This window comes from Engystomops pustulosus, chromosome 3 (assembly GCF_040894005.1).
Source record: "Engystomops pustulosus chromosome 3, aEngPut4.maternal, whole genome shotgun sequence".
In the NCBI taxonomy this organism is placed as follows: domain Eukaryota; kingdom Metazoa; phylum Chordata; class Amphibia; order Anura; family Leptodactylidae; genus Engystomops; species Engystomops pustulosus.
This window is the reverse complement of record NC_092413.1, coordinates 142601512-142621655: the sequence shown is the minus strand read 5'-3', so window position 1 is coordinate 142621655 and position 20144 is coordinate 142601512. Positions and strand designations below refer to the sequence as shown.

General features: G+C 44.4%; 1 protein-coding gene across 6 annotated transcripts in view; it reads left to right on the top strand.

Moving 5' to 3' along the window:
• Positions 1-20144, top strand: part of DLGAP2 (DLG associated protein 2) — a 628408-nt gene that overhangs the window by 70827 nt on the left and 537437 nt on the right. For all 6 annotated transcript variants that reach the window (XM_072142338.1, XM_072142335.1, XM_072142334.1 and 3 more), the window contains one exon: positions 5634-5688. In XM_072142338.1, coding sequence (XP_071998439.1) covers positions 5634-5688 — 55 coding nt within the window. The remainder of the gene's footprint in view (positions 1-5633; positions 5689-20144) is intronic.

Below are 20144 nucleotides of genomic sequence, written 5' to 3'. Positions count from 1 at the left end.
AATATGACTAAGGAGATCTACTCTGACTGTCACTCCTTCCCTTCTATGCTCAACCATGTGCCCATACAGCAGTCACCACCACAAATGGGGCATCCTCATACTCGACAAACTTTGTGGAGTTTTTTTTCATTTAATACTTTCTAATGGCAAAATTAATACAGCTTAATTACAGCTTGTAAATTACACCTCCATTTTGTTTTAACCCCTGTGAAACATCCAAAGGGTTAACAGACTTCATAAAGTTGATTTTTCACACATTGAAGGGTGCAGTTTCTAAAATGACATAATTTACAGGGTTTTACTGCTATTTAGGCCTCTCAAAGTCACTTGAAACTGAGCAGGTGCCTCTAAATAAGGGTTTTTCTCGATTTTCATAAAAATGAGAAAAATTGCACCCACAATTCTGAACCTCCTAACAACCTAAAAAACAAGAGAAGGTGCATAAAAACCCATGCTGATAAACAGGACATTTGAGGAATGTTAGTTATAAAGTTACATGAATTATATGACTATCTGCCTGAAAAGCAGAAAATTTTGAACTTTGAAAATGAATAATTTTTAGAATTTTTTTGCCAAATTTACTTTGATGTACAATGTGTGAAGAGAAAACAGTCTCAAAATCCACTTGATATGTTTAAGCTTCACAAAGTTATAACCTCCTATAAATGACACAGGGCAAATCAGGCCTGATCCTAGGGGCCTAAAAAGGATTAGACCTGAAGGGGTTAAAGGTTACAAAAATTGTGAAATAAACAGACATACTGTACATACAACCCAACAAATTGTATTGGCATAGAGATCCTCGGAAGAGAAACCAATGAAAACCCCTGAACAGCCCTGCAAAGCCTAATTGCATCTCCATGAACTGACAATTAATGCTGGCATGTTGTTTTTGAATAACCACCTAATCAGCCCACTTTGTCATGTGAGAGGGGTGTGGCTACACCTGAATCAAGGTGGAAAGTTGGTGACATATTTCCTAATCATGTCATATCTTCTTCCATGGGTCTCCTAAGGAGATGATCTACCCAGCACTTTTCCCAGCATGAATGAACAAATTCAACAATATCAAACACCATTATGAAATGTTAGCCAAGGTTCCTAATAGCTATTTTCTTGGCTGCTTGACTCTTTATTTATGTATAATAATTCCTTTATTTATGTAGCGCACACAGATTACATAGTGCTCCACAGAGCTTGCCAAATCAGTCCCTGTCCCCATTGGGGCTCACTAATTAAAATCAACTTACCAATATGTTTTTGGAGTGTGGGAGGAAACCAGAGCAAATCCTTGGTGCTCAACAACCCAGGACCAGAAGATGCTGATCACAGATTTGTTGACCAGAAATTTGATTTATGATCAGGTTTTCTTTGAAGTGTTATTTTGCCATATTCTGAAGCAGCCATTTTGAGACACATGGCAAAACATAAAGGACTTGGATCCACAAAGTTTGTATCAATTAACAATTCTATTCATGCGACAGAGGCAAGTCTATGTCAATTAACATTTTTTTATTGTTGGGACTGGAAAATCACAGAGGGCAGAGAGGAGGGGCATTTGTTTGCCTGGTATACAGGTGTTAATTAAGTTATCTTATGAGGTAAAGGTGATTTCCTCTGGAAAAAAAAAATCCTCATAACCCATAATTTATTACAAATGTTTTTAACAAAAATACAGCATTTCACAGACATAAATCCAACCTGTCCGAGGCAGTCGTGGTGTCTAGCATTTCAGTTGCCTCGGGATCCGATAGTAAATCTTCTGACTATAGTCAGGCATGACAGATTCCGATCATGAATAGTTTCTCTTGTCTGCACACTGCAGTGCTCGCTGCATCCTGCCCCTCCATTACAAAACCACCTCACACACAGATATTTCCTGCTGGCAAGCAGAGTGCAGAGTTTACTCTACAAGATACAGATAACATAAGGTCTATATCCAGGGGAGGGAGGCGCTGTGTGTGTGTTATAGCTGAGATGTTGTAGAACTGACATGTGTTATATCCATCTCATGGATCTCTCATCACTGATCTTTTTCATAGGACCTCATTGCTTAGGTTTACAGGCCTGTAGAGGGACAATGAAGGGATAGAGGCACTGATTTCTAATGGCAGTTTATGAAAATCTATTTAGTTTAGGGGGGTTATTTTGCCTGACGGGTTCTCTTTAACACACTCATTTAAGCAGACATACTGATGATTCACCGGTTTAATCTACTGTTTATCCACTTGTGAAAACATTAATAAGACCTACTGTACACAATGAGCTCCCAAATTTTGTAATTAAAACATATTGAAGAAATTTATAGTAACTTATAATAAGTGAAAGGATCACTTCAGGCAGGTAGTATATACATCAACTAAACTACTCCCTGCCCTGGCAGGCTCCTCTGACCACTGTAGTTTTTGTATTTTGTACTTGAATTTGCTATTGTCTTAATAAAATGTATATTTTTATTGTTGAGTTGCTCTACTATGACATTTATCTATTCATCATTTATTTTAATGTATTGCATTTTATTTTCTAAGATAAATGTTGCTTTCTAATTCAGTATTACTGTTTGTGATTATAACCCCATAGTGATTAGATTTGTGGACAGCAAGAGCAATAAAATTACAAGGTTACAATATTAACAGCTCCAGAAGCTTCACTGCATAGATTACATGAATAATCCATATAAGGCCTCATTCACATGGGGTCTGGTGGGATGAATATGCAGCCGCATATACTTCCACATAGACGGCAATGGTGGCCTGGAGGCGGTACAGACCACACATGTGTGGCACCAATCCGCATCGTGCATGGGGAAAAGATAGATCATGCTCTATCTTTCACCGTGTGTGTGGCAGAGTCCGCGCTTTTTTTTATGAGGGGGGAGGGGTCATCTCCCTCTCTCCAGCGCTGTGGCCCGGCTGTGGCTGGGCGGGCATATGGCTATATGAATGTGCCCTTACTGTTAACATTACTGATTTGTTCTTGCACATCTTCCCTTTTTTGTGCATCCTGCTCTCAGAGCGATATAAAACATTTCCATTTTGGTGGGATGCACAGAAAATAAGAGCCCCACTCACTTTCTTCTGGTTTCCTAAAGTCCATCATTTATGAGCTTCACACTCACAATGTGGTACTGTCAGACAGAGCTACAACTTGCCTTTTTGCAGGAAGTCAAATGACTATACTGTAGAATATGTCATGGATTAGGTGCTAAATAGAGATGAGCGAGTATAATCGTCCGAGCTTGATGCTCGTTCGAGTATTAAGGTACTCGAAACGGCTCGTTGCTCGGACGAGTATTTCGCCCGCTCGAGATCGAGCATTTAATTAAAAAAACACAGTGAAGAACAGTGAAGAATAGAATAAAAACAGGAGTGGATCCCCTAATTCTTCCTGTTACTTCTCCTGTAAAGATTTATAACATCCCCCTACAATATTCTTATATAACGGAGTATTTGGGAGACAGAGTATTATCACTGTATGTGCAGCAGCGAGATGCCACTGCGCAATCTGCTCTGGTAGTGAATACAATCAGGTGCTGCTATTGTATTTACTTGTGCAGCAGCGTGTTTTCACTAAATAGTTCAAAATCGCTGCCTCAGAGACACAATAGGACACTGCCCTTATGTGTATACAGTAGCACCGTTACTTCCCCTGCACTATACACTGCCACTCAGTCTGAATACGTGCTAAGAAGAGTATAGAGATGCCGTGCTCCCAGCTTGTAAGGAGCAGCAGGACATGGCAGTCTCTGCACCTAATGCAGTGGTATAAAGCAGTTCATACTATGTGGTTGAATTTACATGCTCTCATTGTTCCGCATTGTATTGCAGAACTTCTGCCATTAATTGATCAGCGTCCTGCAGCGTGCTGGCATACGCTTCTAATGGCTGATAGGGCAGGAGTAGAGTAATGTGCGGCAAGAAAACTTCAGTGATATGAAATAATGTAAATAAAAACTGTCTCTTATTTACTAGTCCCTAAACTGGTTATCATAACAAACAGTGTCCCAACACATGTTTCGCCGGGTCACCCTGGCTTCTTCTAGGGGCGGGGCGGCCCTAACGTAAACTTAATTTTTATTTTTTATTTTTATTTACACAGCACAGTCATTTTAGGAAAATCAATGACCAACAAATTGTTCAAAAAGAAGAGAAAAGGGGAATTCCTGTAAAAAGCATCCAAAGCCAATTGGGTTTTAGGCTCCCCAATCTGTGGATCCATCAACTCTCTGTTTGGAGAAGCAGGGTATCCAAGTCTCCTCCCCGTATCCCCAAATGTAGATGGGTGATAGCCCATCCCTTAAGACCCTTGGGATTGCAATTATGGCATTTTTTTAAATGTTCCGCTATTGGTGTTGGTTGGAAAGGTTTATTCAGTCTCAGCGTCTCCGTCTGCAATCTGTCATAGTTCTTTATTGAGTTCTCTTATTCTTATCCTCGTTTCACAGATCGTTTTTCCCACATACCTTAATCCGCATGGGCATTGTAAGACGTAAATTACTCCAGGCGTGGAACATGTAATATGTTCTCTGATCTTATATTCATGTCCATCCTTGTCCTCAAAGGATTTCATTTTGACCAGGGTTTGACATGCTGTACACAGCCCACAGGTGGCACACAGCATCATGTCTCATAAAAACCAAGAACAGCATATCAGCCAAAACATCAGCTGTCATACACTGTGGGGAAAAGTGATTATTGTTTAGCAGAAGCTACTAATGGACACCTCACAATCATCAAGTCAACCACAATCATCGGTATACTGAAGTATGTGTACTTAGGTATACAGATATTTTGGTATGGCAGTATACATTTACAGTATGGCAGCATATGGGGACTTTATTGATCATGTATTTCAATTTGCCACTGGCACTGACACAAAGACTCGAGGCTGTGATAGCAACAGATTGTTGCTCTATGATGACGTTAAGCGTGAAAGGCAATCTAAGCCAAGATAGCGTTGACCAGGCACCGCCGTCTTTTTAACCCCACTGGAACCTTTGCCAGCGGCGATCGGAGGTTTAACACCCCTGATCAGTGCTATAATTAATTGCGGGTGTTACCGGCGGGTGTTTTCTGCAGTATGCAGCATAAATTTACCTTGTATGGAGACGGTTCAGCCATATTCCCGCAGCTGACGTGTCACACACTAATATATCACTTGTACGTAAGGGGTTAAGAGAGTTGTTCATAAATTAATGCCCACAAACCTCAATGAACTGAAATGTTGTGAAGACTGCTCCAAAATGACTTCATTTTATTGCTGTTTTACAAGTTATTGATATTGGCTTTTTAACACAGTTTTTTCATTGTTACTTTATGTTTACCTCATGTGTGATGTTGTATATTGTATTGTATTTACCTAATTGAAGGGATTGTCCAGGATTACAAATTTTATGATATATGGCTAGGTGTTAAAAATAATAAAGAGCTTATACTATATAAAACCATACAATTTTACCATACATTTTTTCTTTACAATTGTCATTTTCTGTCCACTAAATGAAAAGTGCTAGAAAAGTTATAACTAGAGTGTTAAGATGTCAGGGTAGCGGTAAGGAACAAGTGGACCAGTTTAGGAAGCAGTCCAGGATGCATTAGTTTGTCTCTGTTTATAACTTTCCTCTCTTCTTTAAGGTCTTACCTGGGATTCTGCAGAAACATTGCTGTATTTTGCCCGACAGAAACACAGGTAAAGAAAATGTGTTTTCATTTAACTTTTTTAAAAAAACAAAACATTTCTGTACAATTATAATTTAAAAGGATTCTGACTTGTATCAGGTGAGCAGTGATTATACCATATGTGCATGCAATATGTGATCTGTTCATCTTCATCAATTTAGGTTGCTTTCACATGAACGTATAAAAACATCCGTATCCTACCTGTACCAAACCGTTTTTTATACCAATAGCATTCGGCCACATTAATTTCAATGAACAATACAGCCATTCATTTACATGGTCATGTTGTCCACCATACCATGAGTGAGATGTAAAAAAATATATAGTATGTCCTATTTTCTGCAGTATTTCCATTCGGATGCCCCATAGAAGTTTGTAGGAATGTTAAAAATACATGATGCATATGTTCTTCAAGCGGTTGTGCCGTATGCACCGTATGCTGCCGTATACACATAAAGTATCCAAGGAGACCAGAACCAGTGGGAGGGGCATTCTGTCATTCAGCCAATAGTCAGCCATCCATCATTTGCCAGCCCACCATATTTCATACGGTACAGATACGGTGACATACATGCACATACAAATTAAAAACATCATGTATATATGAATTCATATGGCACAGAAATTATATGTTCATGGGAAAGGGGCTTTAAGCTACATGCACATGAACATCTGCTCGTCCAGCTACGGCTATACAATGGCGCTGGAGAGGAGGACTGGTGAACGGTACTCACCCTTCCCCTCTCCATAAGATACCGCGAAACACTGACAAAAACACGTCGAAAGATAGAGCATGCTCTATCTTTTCCATGTGTACAGTTCCACATATGCGTGGCATCGTATCACCGCCTGGTCGCCATAGTCCCCACGACAGTTGTATGCATGAGGGCTACTTTCTGAGCTTCTTTCTTTCTCGTGCGAGGAATCAATACTGGCTGCTGCATAATTTGGAAAAAGGTTGCTTAATATTTGCTACTATTTCACATGGCGCTGGTGGTTTTGTTTCCAGCCATTACTATAGTGCACTACAGTAGCAATTACTTCATCCCCAACATGATTGATTTACAGTATCAACTGGTGATACCTCTATTGATAGGAATAAAGGTGCAGCAACTGAATTTTCTGTATGGCTATCATTAGAATAGTTAGATTTTGATAGAGCAGGCATTTCGGGATGCATAAACATATTTATGATTTGGTTGATTTTACTGCAGCTCTCATCTCTTTAGTGTCTTTGAGTTTGCTGTTATCTCAATGCTGCTCGGAGAAGAATTTGCTTCTGTAATTCTCTGCTCCCACTACCCTCTAGATTGCGCTTCTATGAAATCTGACAACTAAGGAACCTTTTGCTAACAATAATGAATTCAAAGACAATTTTAGAGTTAAAAGGAAGGTGCTTGATGATAAAAGTCAAAGTATGAGGACAAGAAGTTAATTCTAATAGGATATATTAGAAAGTATGCACTTGTATTTCTGAAAATTCATACTGCCAAAAATACTTTAGAGAAGATATTAAGTTCTCATATATTAAGTTTATAGTACTATATAGTTCATGTCTGTATACAATTCTTTTGCCATGAAACTTGCTTTTGTCCGTTTTTTAAACAGATGGCCTAGAAACCCAGGACAGGTCCTATTCCTGTCCATGTTTGTGACAAGGGCCTTCCTGTAAAAAGGTATAGGAACACAAAAAAACAAGGATTGGCACATAGATGATACAGATCATGGATCTCTTATTACCAGTCCAAGAACAGCGCACATTACTTTACTATTGCCTGTATGGAATGGAAGCAAAGCGAAAACAGATCTTTTCTCAGAATCGTTTTCCGCCTTGAATTATTTTAACTTTTTACAGAACGAGTCAAAAACATTATCAAATAAATATAATTTTATAAATATTTGAAAAAAAATCTTCTTACTTTGTCGTGCTACTAGCCATTCTGTCGTGTTGGCAGGGCTACTAAATCTTGGCAGAGGATCGGTTACTATTTCTAGTCACTGCCCTTAGCCTACCTGTGTTTTTATCCAGTTTTACCAATTACTCTTTATGAATTTTGCCTTGTGTTTCCAATTTTTTCTATTTTTCCTATTCCTGCAGTTGTGGCTTTACTCCTAGATTTTTGACTCGTTATGGATTTTATTTTTCTGTATTTGGATTTTATTTTTTGTTGACACACTGCTTTGACCAATTTGCTTCTTTAAAATATTCTCCTGCCCCGTCTTTCTGCCTAATGTTGTCTGCTTGTTATTTTAATATATTAACAGAAAAAATTTTACAAAAAAACAACTGTCAGTCATTTTGAGGAGGCATAGTCCGACAATAAGACAACAACAATATGTCATAAAATTATAATCGACTATTAACCAAATATATTAACCAAATATATACCTTTCACTCACAACTCTCCCCCCTTGTTAGATACTAAGCATTATTTCACCTCTAAGCTGCCATAAACAAGGTCTCCAGCCATCTCGGACAGATCTCACTGCTACCCATTTAAGTTCAAGAGTAGAGATGAGCGAACACTAAAATGCTCGGGTACTCGTTATTCGAGACAAACTTTTCCCGATGCTCGAGTGCTCGTCTCGAATAACGAACCCCATTGAAGTCAATGGGAGACTCGAGCATTTTTCAAGGGGACCAAGGCTCTGCACAGGGAAGCTTGGCCAAACACCTGGGAACCTCAGAAAAGGATGGAAACACCACGGAAATGGACAGGAAACAGCAGGGGCAGCATGCATGGATGCCTCTGAGGCTGCCTAATCGCACCATTATGCCAAAATTATGGGCAACAGCATGGCCATGACAGAGTGACAGAATGAAGCTAGATAGCATCTAAAACATCCAATAATTGACCCTGACACTATAGGGGACGGCATGCAGAGGCAGCGGCAGCAGGCTAGAGAGTGTCATGGCGACATACCCTAAATGGACTCAGGCTTCAAACCAATGGGTGGCAGAGAGGAACCAAAGGAGGTGAGCAAGAAGCGCTCAAATAATATCGGTACATGATAAAAGTTTGCCAGTATATTTTGTGGATTACACAGCAGGGTGGCGACAAAGTTAACATGGAAGCCATGAAAACAACCCAAAATTCTGCCTGACACAGCTCGTTTGATAAGGGGACCATGTATGGAGGCAGTGAACTAGTAGTAGATTAAAGGTGCTGCAGTTAAAACTATGTTAGTTGGATCTTGGCATGGAGCTGGCGCTCCGCTGCCAGGCGAGCTTTCGCCAATCCAAGCCCCTGTCTATAGGCTACTCCCCAAACAGCACTTCTAAGAACCTTTTGTATAAGATCAAGTGTAGTAGCGTTCTTATAAGTTTAGGATATGGCGGGTGAGGGGAATGTAAACAGATGCGCAAGAAGCGCTGAAATAATATCCCTAAATGGTAAAAGTTTGCAAGTATATTTTGTGGATTACACAGCAGGGTGGCGACAAAGTTAACAACTTTGATGTGGAATGCCCTGTAATAGCTCTTGGGCGGTGTGCCTTTTATCGCCTAGGCTCAGCAGTTTCAGCACCGCCTGCTGTCGCTTAGCGACGGCACTGCTGCTGTGCCTAGAGCTACCGACTGATGGCGCCATGCCCACGGATGGTAATTCGGAGGAGGAGGAGGTGGAGGAGGGGTGGGAGGAGGTATAGTAGGCCTTTGAGACCTGGACCGAGGTAGGCCCCGCAATTCTCTGCGTCGGCAGTATATGACCAGCCCCAGGGTCAGACTCGGTCCCAGCCTGCACCAAGTTAAGTGTAGTAGCGTTCTTATAAGTTTGGGATATGGCGGGTGAGGGGAATGTAAACAGATGCGCAAGAAGCGCATGATGCGCATGGAGCTGGCGTTCCGCTGCCAGGCGAGCTTTCGCCAATCCAAGCCCCTGTCTCTAGGCTACTCCCCAAACAGCACTTCTAAGAACCTTTTGTATAAGATCAAGTGTAGTAGCGTTCTTATAAGTTTAGGATATGCCGGGTGAGGGGAATGTAAACAGATGCGCAAGAAGCGCTGAAATAATATCCCTAAATGGTAAAAGTTTGCCAGTATATTTTGTGGATAACACAGCAGGGTGGCGACAAAGTTAACAACTTTGATGTGGAATCCATGAAAACAACCCAAATTTCTGCCTGACACACCTCGTTTGATAAAGGGACGATGTATGGAGGCAGCTATATGGACGACTTTTGGAGGTAGCAATGGAGACAACGTGTGGAGGCTGCTATGGAGACAATTTAATTTGGATAGTGCCTGTATGTGGCAGTCCCAAACATTTTTCAAACCAGAGGAGCAGGTAGGTGGCCCTCCAGTAAAATGGGATAGATTGAGTGCCTGTATGTGGCAGTCCCAAAAATGTTTCAAACCAGAGGAGCAGGTAGGTGGCCCTCCAGTAAAATGGAATAGATTGAGTGCCTGTATGTGGCAGTCCCAAAAATTGTTCAAACCAGAGGAGCAGGTAGGTGGCCCTGCAGTAAAATGGAATAGATTGAGTGCCTGTATGTGGCAGTCCCAAAAATGTTTCAAACCAGAGGAGCAGGTAGGTGGCCCTCCAGTAAAATGGAATAGATTGAGTGCCTGTATGTGGCAGTCCCAAAAATTTTTTAAAACAGAGGACCGGGTAGGTGGCCCTCCAGAAAAATGGAATAGATTGAGTGCCTGTATGTGGCACTCACAAAAATTGTTTCAAACAGAGGACCGGGTAGGTGGCCCTCCAGAAAAATTAAATGCATGAAGTACTATAGCAAGAGCCAGTGGGCCCTGTCAAAAAATAGCCATTTTCCTCTGCTTTACTGTACAAAGAGGAGGAGAAGGAGGAAAATGAGGAGGAGGAGGAGGAGTGGATCAATTATTCAGGTTGAGCTTCCTTCACCTGGTGGAGATTGGAAATTCTGAGAAATCCAGCCTTTATTCATTTTAATAAGCGTCAGCCTGTCAGCGCTGTCAGTCGACAGGCGTGTACGCTTATCGGTGATGATGCCACCAGCTGCACTGAAAACCCGCTCGGACAAGACGCTAGCGGCAGGGCAGGCAAGAACCTCCAAGGCGTACAGCGCCAGTTCGTGCCACATGTCCAGCTTTGAAACCCAGTAGTTGTAGGGAGCTGTGTGATCATTTAGGACGATGGTATGGTCAGCTACGTACTCCCTCACCATCTTTCTGTAAAGATCAGCCCTACTCTGCCGAGACTGGGGACAGGTGACAGTGTCTTGCTGGGGTGACATAAAGCTGGCAAAAGCCTTGTAAAGCGTACCCTTGCCAGTGCTGGACAAGCTGCCTGCTCGCCTACTCTCCCTCGCTACTTGTCCCGCAGAACTACGCACTCTGCCGCTAGCGCTGTCAGAAGGGAAATACTGTTTCAGCTTGTGCACCAGGGCCTGCTGGTATTCATGCATTCTCACACTCCTTTCCTCTCCAGGGATGAGAGTGGGAAGATTTTGCTTGTACCGTGGGTCCAGGAGAGTGAACACCCAGTAATCGGTGCTGGAATAAATTCTTTGAACGCGAGGGTCACGGGATAGGCAGCCTAGCATGAAATCTGCCATATGCGCCAGAGTACCAACGCGTAAGAATTCACTCCCCTCACTGGCCTGACTGTCCATTTCCTCCTCCTCCAACTCCTCCAACTCCTCTTCTTCTGCCCATACACGCTGAACAGTGAAGGACTCAACAATGGTCCCCTCTTGTGTCTCGCCAACATTCTCCTCCTCTTCCTCCTCATCCTCCTCCACCTCCACCTCCTCCGATATGCGCTGAGAAACAGACCTCAGGGTGCTTTGGCTATCAACAAGGGAATATTCTTCCCCCGTCTCTTGTGACGAGCGCAAAGCTTCCGACTTCATGCTGACCAGAGAGTTTTTCAACAGGCCAAGCAGCGGGATGGTGAGGCTGATGATGGCGGCATCGCCACTGACCATCTGTGTTGACTCCTCAAAGTTACTCAGCACCTGACAGATATCAGACATCCACGTCCACTCCTCATTGTAGACTTGAGGAAGCTGACTGACCTGACTACCAGTTCTGGTGGAAGTTGACATCTGGCAGTCTACAATCGCTCTGCGCTGCTGGTAAACTCTGGATAACATGGTCAGTGTTGAATTCCACCTCGTGGGCACGTCGCACAACAGTCGGTGAGCGGGCAGTTGGAGGCGGCGCTGCGCTGCCCTGAGAGTGGCAGCATCTGGGCTGGACTTCCTGAAATGCGCACAGATGCGGCGCACCTTCGTGAGCAAATCAGACAGATTGGGGTATGTCTTGAGGAAACGCTGCACTATCAGATTTAACACATGGGCCAGGCATGGCACATGTGTCAGTCTGCCGAGTTGCAGAGCCGCCACCAGGTTACGGCCGTTGTCACACACAACCATTCCCGGCTTGAGGTTCAGCGGTGCCAGCCACAGATCAGTCTGCGCCGTGATGCCCTGTAATAGCTCTTGGGCGGTGTGCCTTTTGTCGCCTAGGCTCAGCAGTTTGAGCACCGCCTGCTGTCGCTTAGCGACGGCACTGCTGCTGTGCCTAGAGCTACCGACTGATGGCGCCGTGCCCACGGATGGTAGTTCGGAGGAGGAGGTGGAGGAGGGGTGGGAGGAGGAGGAGGCATAGTAGGCCTGAAACACCTGGACCGAGGTAGGCCCCGCAATCCTCGGCGTCGGCAGTATATGAGCAGCCCCAGGGTCAGACTCGGTCCCAGCCTCCACCAAGTTAACCCAATGTGCCGTCAGCGATATATAGTGGCCCTGCCCGGCAGCACTCGTCCACGTGTCCGTGGTCAGGTGGACCTTGTCAGAAACGGCGTTGGTCAGGGCACGGATGATGTTGTCTGACACGTGCTGGTGCAGGGCTGGGACGGCACATCGGGAAAAGTAGTGGCGGCTGGGGACCGAATACCGAGGGGCGGCCGCCGCCATGAGGTTGCGAAAGGCCTCGGTCTCTACTAGCCTATAGGGCAGCATCTCCAGGCTAAGCAATCTGGAGATGTGCACATTAAGGGCTTGGGCGTGCGGGTGGGTTGCACTATATTTGCGTTTCCGCTCCAGCGTCTGGGGTATGGAGAGCTGAACGCTGGTGGATGCTGTGGAGGATCGTGGAGGCGACGATGGGGTTTTTGTGCCAGGGTCCTGGGCAGGGGGCTGACTAGCAGCTGACACAGGGGAAGGAGCAGTGGTGTGCACGGCCGGAGGTGAACGGGCTTGTTGCCACTGAGTGGGGTGCTTAGCATTCATATGCCTGCGCATACTGGTGGTAGTTAAGCTAGTAGTGGTGGAACCCCTGCTGAGCCTGGTTTGGCAAATGTTGCACACCACAGTCCGTCGGTCATCCGGTGTTTCCTTAAAGAACCTCCACACTTCTGAAGATCTAGCCCTCGCCGCAAGAGCCCTCACCACGGGAGCTTCACTAGTTGACAGTGGCGCTGATGCACCAGCTCTGGCCCTGCCTCTCCGTCTGGCCCCACCACTGCCTCTTCCAACCTGTTCAGGTCGAGGACTCTCCTCCGTCTCAGAAGCACTGTGTTCACCCGGCCTCTCAACCCAGCTTGGGTCTGTCACCTCATCATCCTCCGATCCCTCAGTCTGCTCCCCCCTCGGACTTCCTGCCCTGACAACAACTTCCCCACTGTCTGACAACCGTGTCTCCTCATCGTCGGACACCTCTTTACACACTTCCACTACGTCAAGAAGGTCATCATCACCCACAGACTGTGACTGGTGGAAAACCTGGGCATCGGAAAATTGCTCAGCAGCAACCGGACAAGTGGTTTGTGACTGTGGGAAGGGTCCAGAAAACAGTTCCTCAGAATATGCCGGTTCAAATGCCAAATTTTCCTGGGAGGGGGCAGACTGGGGGGGAGGAGGCTGAGGTGCAGGAGCTGGAGGAGTGGGGATTTCGGTGACATGGGTGGACTGCGTGGAAGACTGACTGGTGGTGGACAAATTGCTCGAAGCATTGTCAGCAATCCACGACATCACCTGTTCGCACTGTTCTGGCCTCAACAGTGCTCTACCACGAGTCCCAGTAACTTCAGACATGAACCTAGGGAGTGTAGCTCTGCGGCGTTCCCCTGCTCCCTCATCAGCAGGTGGTGTCTCACCCCGCCCAGGACCACGGCCTCTGACCCCTGCAGTAGTTGGACGCCCACGTCCCCGCCCTCGTCCTCTACCCCTAGCCCTCGGGTTAAACATTTTTAAAATGAGAGTTATAACTTTTTTTTTTTTTTTTACTTCTTTTTGTTTTTTTTTGTGTTTTTTTGTGTTTTTTGTTTTTTTTTGAGTTTTTAAAACCAAACAATCCTATCCTATTGCTATGGCTATTTTCTAGCCAAGTATCAAAGGAAGCACACTACTATGCCAGATGAGATGACACTGAGTTAGTGCCTAATAGAAATCCAACCCCTACTGAATTTTGCCACTTCGGCCTTTGCTATGGATATGTGCGCCACTAAGCGCAGAACACAGCGGTCGCAAGTCTCACTACAAATTGCTCAGAATTGGCAAGTACATGCACTGCAGAAACTACAGCCACCAGCAGATCAACCAGAAATCAAATATATAGAACGCTACTGTAGGCTTCAAGAAGCTGTTTGTATTCTCCTATGGCTATTTTCTAGCCAAGTATCAAAGGAAGCACACTACTATGCCAGATGAGATGACACTGAGTTATTGCCTAATAGAAATCCAACCCCTACTGAATTTTGCCACTTCGGCCTTTGCTATGGATATGTGCGCCACTAAGCGCAGAACACAGCGGTCGCAAGTCTCACTACAAATTGCTCAGAATTGGCAAGTACATGCACTGCAGAAACTACAGCCACCAGCAGATCAACCAGAAATCAAATATATAGAACGCTACTGTAGGCTTCAAGAAGCTGTTTGTATTCTCCTATGGCTATTTTCTAGCCAAGTATCAAAGGAAGCACACTACTATGCCAGATGAGATGACACTGAGTTATTGCCTAATAGAAATCCAACCCCTACTGAATTTTGCCACTTCGGCCTTTGCTATGGATATGTGCGCCACTAAGCGCAGAACACAGCGGTCGCAAGTCTCACTACAAATTGCTCAGAATTGGCAAGTACATGCACTGCAGAAACTACAGCCACCAGCAGATCAACCAGAAATCAAATATATAGAACGCTACTGTAGGCTTCAAGAAGCTGTTTGTATTCTCCTATGGCTATTTTCTAGCCAAGTATCAAAGGAAGCACACTACTATGCCAGATGAGATGACACTGAGTTATTGCCTAATAGAAATCCAACCCCTACTGAATTTTGCCACTTCGGCCTTTGCTATGGATATGTGCGCCACTAAGCGCAGAACACAGCGGTCGCAAGTCTCACTACAAATTGCTCAGAATTGGCAAGTACATGCACTGCAGAAACTACAGCCACCAGCAGATCAACCAGAAATCAAATATATAGAACGCTACTGTAGGCTTCAAGAAGCTGTTTGTATTCTCCTATGGCTATTTTCTAGCCAAGTATCAAAGGAAGCACACTACTATGCCAGATGAGATGACACTGAGTTATTGCCTAATAGAAATCCAACCCCTACTGAATTTTGCCACTTCGGCCTTTGCTATGGATATGTGCGCCACTAAGCGCAGAACACAGCGGTCGCAAGTCTCACTACAAATTGCTCAGAATTGGCAAGTACATGCACTGCAGAAACTACAGCCACCAGCAGATCAACCAGAAATCAAATATATAGAACGCTACTGTAGGCTTCAAGAATCTGTTTGTATTCTCCTATGGCTATTTTCTAGCCAAGTATCAAAGGAAGCACACTACTATGCCAGATGAGATGACACTGAGTTATTGCCTAATAGAAATCCAACCCCTACTGAATTTTGCCACTTCGGCCTTTGCTATGGATATGTGCGCCACTAAGCGCAGAACACAGCGGTCGCAAGTCTCACTACAAATTGCTCAGAATTGGCAAGTACATGCACTGCAGAAACTACAGCCACCAGCAGATCAACCAGAAATCAAATATATAGAACGCTACTGTAGGCTTCAAGAAGCTGTTTGTATTCTCCTATGGCTATTTTCTAGCCAAGTATCAAAGGAAGCACACTACTATGCCAGATGAGATGACACTGAGTTATTGCCTAATAGAAATCCAACCCCTACTGAATTTTGCCACTTCGGCCTTTGCTATGGATATGTGCGCCACTAAGCGCAGAACACAGCGGTCGCAAGTCTCACTACAAATTGCTCAGAATTGGCAAGTACATGCACTGCAGAAACTACAGCCACCAGCAGATCAACCAGAAATCAAATATATAGAACGCTACTGTAGGCTTCAAGAAGCTGTTTGTATTCTCCTATGGCTATTTTCTAGCCAAGTATCAAAGGAAGCACACTACTATGCCAGATGAGATGACACTGAGTTATTGCCTAATAGAAATCCAACCCCTACTGAATTTTGCCACTTCGGCCTTTGCTATGGATATGTGCGCCACTAAGCGCAGAACACAGCGGTCGCAAGTCTCACTACAAATTGCTCAGAATTGGCAAGTACATGCACTGCAGAAACTACAGCCACCAGCAGATCAACCAGAAATCAAATATATAGAACGCTACTGTAGGCTTCAAGAAGCTGTTTGTATTCTCCTATGGCTATTTTCTAGCCAAGTATCAAAGGAAGCACACTACTATGCCAGATGAGATGACACTGAGTTATTGCCTAATAGAAATCCAACCCCTACTGAATTTTGCCACTTCGGCCTTTGCTATGGATATGTGCGCCACTAAGCGCAGAACACAGCGGTCGCAAGTCTCACTACAAATTGCTCAGAATTGGCAAGTACATGCACTGCAGAAACTACAGCCACCAGCAGATCAACCAGAAATCAAATATATAGAACGCTACTGTAGGCTTCAAGAAGCTGTTTGTATTCTCCTATGGCTATTTTCTAGCCAAGTATCAAAGGAAGCACACTACTATGCCAGATGAGATGACACTGAGTTATTGCCTAATAGAAATCCAACCCCTACTGAATTTTGCCACTTCGGCCTTTGCTATGGATATGTGCGCCACTAAGCGCAGAACACAGCGGTCGCAAGTCTCACTACAAATTGCTCAGAATTGGCAAGTACATGCACTGCAGAAACTACAGCCACCAGCAGATCAACCAGAAATCAAATATATAGAACGCTACTGTAGGCTTCAAGAAGCTGTTTGTATTCTCCTATGGCTATTTTCTAGCCAAGTATCAAAGGAAGCACACTACTATGCCAGATGAGATGACACTGAGTTATTGCCTAATAGAAATCCAACCCCTACTGAATTTTGCCACTTCGGCCTTTGCTATGGATATGTGCGCCACTAAGCGCAGAACACAGCGGTCGCAAGTCTCACTACAAATTGCTCAGAATTGGCAAGTACATGCACTGCAGAAACTACAGCCACCAGCAGATCAACCAGAAATCAAATATATAGAACGCTACTGTAGGCTTCAAGAAGCTGTTTGTATTCTCCTATGGCTATTTTCTAGCCAAGTATCAAAGGAAGCACACTACTATGCCAGATGAGATGACACTGAGTTATTGCCTAATAGAAATCCAACCCCTACTGAATTTTGCCACTTCGGCCTTTGCTATGGATATGTGCGCCACTAAGCGCAGAACACAGCGGTCGCAAGTCTCACTACAAATTGCTCAGAATTGGCAAGTACATGCACTGCAGAAACTACAGCCACCAGCAGATCAACCAGAAATCAAATATATAGAACGCTACTGTAGGCTTCAAGAAGCTGTTTGTATTCTCCTATGGCTATTTTCTAGCCAAGTATCAAAGGAAGCACACTACTATGCCAGATGAGATGACACTGAGTTATTGCCTAATAGAAATCCAACCCCTACTGAATTTTGCCACTTCGGCCTTTGCTATGGATATGTGCGCCACTAAGCGCAGAACACAGCGGTCGCAAGTCTCACTACAAATTGCTCAGAATTGGCAAGTACATGCACTGCAGAAACTACAGCCACCAGCAGATCAACCAGAAATCAAATATATAGAACGCTACTGTAGGCTTCAAGAAGCTGTTTGTATTCTCCTATGGCTATTTTCTAGCCAAGTATCAAAGGAAGCACACTACTATGCCAGATGAGATGACACTGAGTTATTGCCTAATAGAAATCCAACCCCTACTGAATTTTGCCACTTCGGCCTTTGCTATGGATATGTGCGCCACTAAGCGCAGAACACAGCGGTCGCAAGTCTCACTACAAATTGCTCAGAATTGGCAAGTACATGCACTGCAGAAACTACAGCCACCAGCAGATCAACCAGAAATCAAATATATAGAACGCTACTGTAGGCTTCAAGAAGCTGTTTGTATTCTCCTATGGCTATTTTCTAGCCAAGTATCAAAGGAAGCACACTACTATGCCAGATGAGATGACACTGAGTTATTGCCTAATAGAAATCCAACCCCTACTGAATTTTCCCACTTCGGTCTTTGCTATGGATATGTGTGCCACTAAGAGCTAAACACAACGGTAGCAAGTCCCCCTGCTAATTCCTCACAAAATGGTAAAAGATGCAAATTAAAATAAAAAAAGTAGAACGTTATTGTAGCCCTAAGAAGGGCTGTTGGGTTCTTTGAGAATCACTCCTGCCTAACAGTAAGCTAATAGAACACCCTAACGCTTTCCCTGACCAGCAGCAGCTCTCTCCCTAGCGGCATCCAGAGACAGAATGATCCGAGCAGCGCGGCCAGCGGCTAGTCTATCCCAGGGTCACCTGATCTGGCCAGCCAACCACTGCTATCGACGTGTAAGGGTACCACGTCATGCTGGGTGGAGTGCAGAGTCTCCTGGCTTGTGATTGGCTCTGTTTCTGGCCGCCAAAAAGCAAAACGGCGGGAGCTGCCATTTTCTCGAGCGGGCGAAGTATTCGTCCGAGTAACGAGCAGTTTCGAGTACCCTAATGCTCGACCGAGCATCAAGCTCGGACGAGCATGTTCGCTCATCTCTATTCAAGAGCCATTAAAGTGTGTAAAGTCTGTAAATATACATGTGGAGAATATTTTTTAATTGAGTTGAAACTGGTAGAGGAGGCATAATATATTTAAAGCTGTGCATAGGACTTAAATACAAGTTGACCTACAGAGAAATACTAATGTTTCAATTACAGAGCTATTTGTCTTTTTTATGTCATATTTACTCTCTAACAGTGTACTGATACACTCACCGGCCACTTTATTAGGTACACCATGCTAGTAACGGGTTGGACCCCCTTTTGCCTTCAGAACTGCCTCAATTCTTCGTGGCATAGATTCAACAAGGTGCTGGAAGCATTCCTCAGAGATTTTGGTCCATATTGACATGATGGCATCACACAGTTGCCGCAGATTTGTCGGCTGCACATCCATGATGCGAATCTCCCGTTCCACCACATCCCAAAGATGCTCTATTGGATTGAGATCTGGTGACTGTGGAGGCCATTTGAGTACAGTGAACTTATTGTCATGTTCAAGAAACCAGTCTGAGATGATTCCAGCTTTATAACATGGCGCATTATCCTGCTGAAAGTAGCCATCAGATGTTGGGTACATTGTGGTCATAAAGGGATGGACATGGTCAGCAACAATACTCAGGTAGGCTGTGGCGTTGCAACAATGCTCAATTGGTACCAAGGGGCCCAAAGAGTGCCAAGAAAATATTCCCCACACCATGACACCACCACCACCAGCCTGAACCGTTGATACAAGGCAGTTGATACATGCTTTCATGTTGTTGACGCCGAATTCTGACCCTACCATCCGAATGTCGCAGCAGAAATTGAGACTCATCAGACCAGGCAACGTTTTTCCAATATTCTACTGTCCAATTTCGATGAGCTTGTGCAAATTGTAGCCTCAGTTTCCTGTTCTTAGCTGAAAGGAGTTGCACCCGGTGTGGTCTTCTGCTGCTATAGCCCATCTGCCTCAAAGTTCGACGTACTGTGCGTTCAGAGATGCTCTTCTGCCTACCTTGGTTGTAACGGGTGGCGATTTGAGTCACTGTTGCCTTTCTATCAGCTCGAACCAGTCTGCCCATTCTCCTCTGACCTCTGGCATCAACAAGGCATTTCCGCCCACAGAACTGCCGCTCACTGGATGTTTTTTTCTTTTTTGGACCATTCTCTGTAAACCCTAGAGATGGTTGTGCGTGAAAATCCCAGTAGATCAGCAGTTTCTGAAATACTCAGACCAGCCCTTCTGACACCAACAACCATGCCACGTTCAAAGGCTCTCAAATCACCTTTCTTCCCCATACTGATGCTCGGTTTGAACTGCAGGAGATTGTCTTGACCATGTCTACATGCCTAAATGTTGCAGCCAAATTGGGTGGCGGGCCGTCGGACAAACCGCAGGTTTAACTTTAAAATTGTGTCGCAAGCCAAGCACTTACATGCACCGGGAAGAAGATGGTGAACTCCGTAGGACCTGAGCATGGAAGCAACACATGCAGGATATCGGGCGCACGATCTT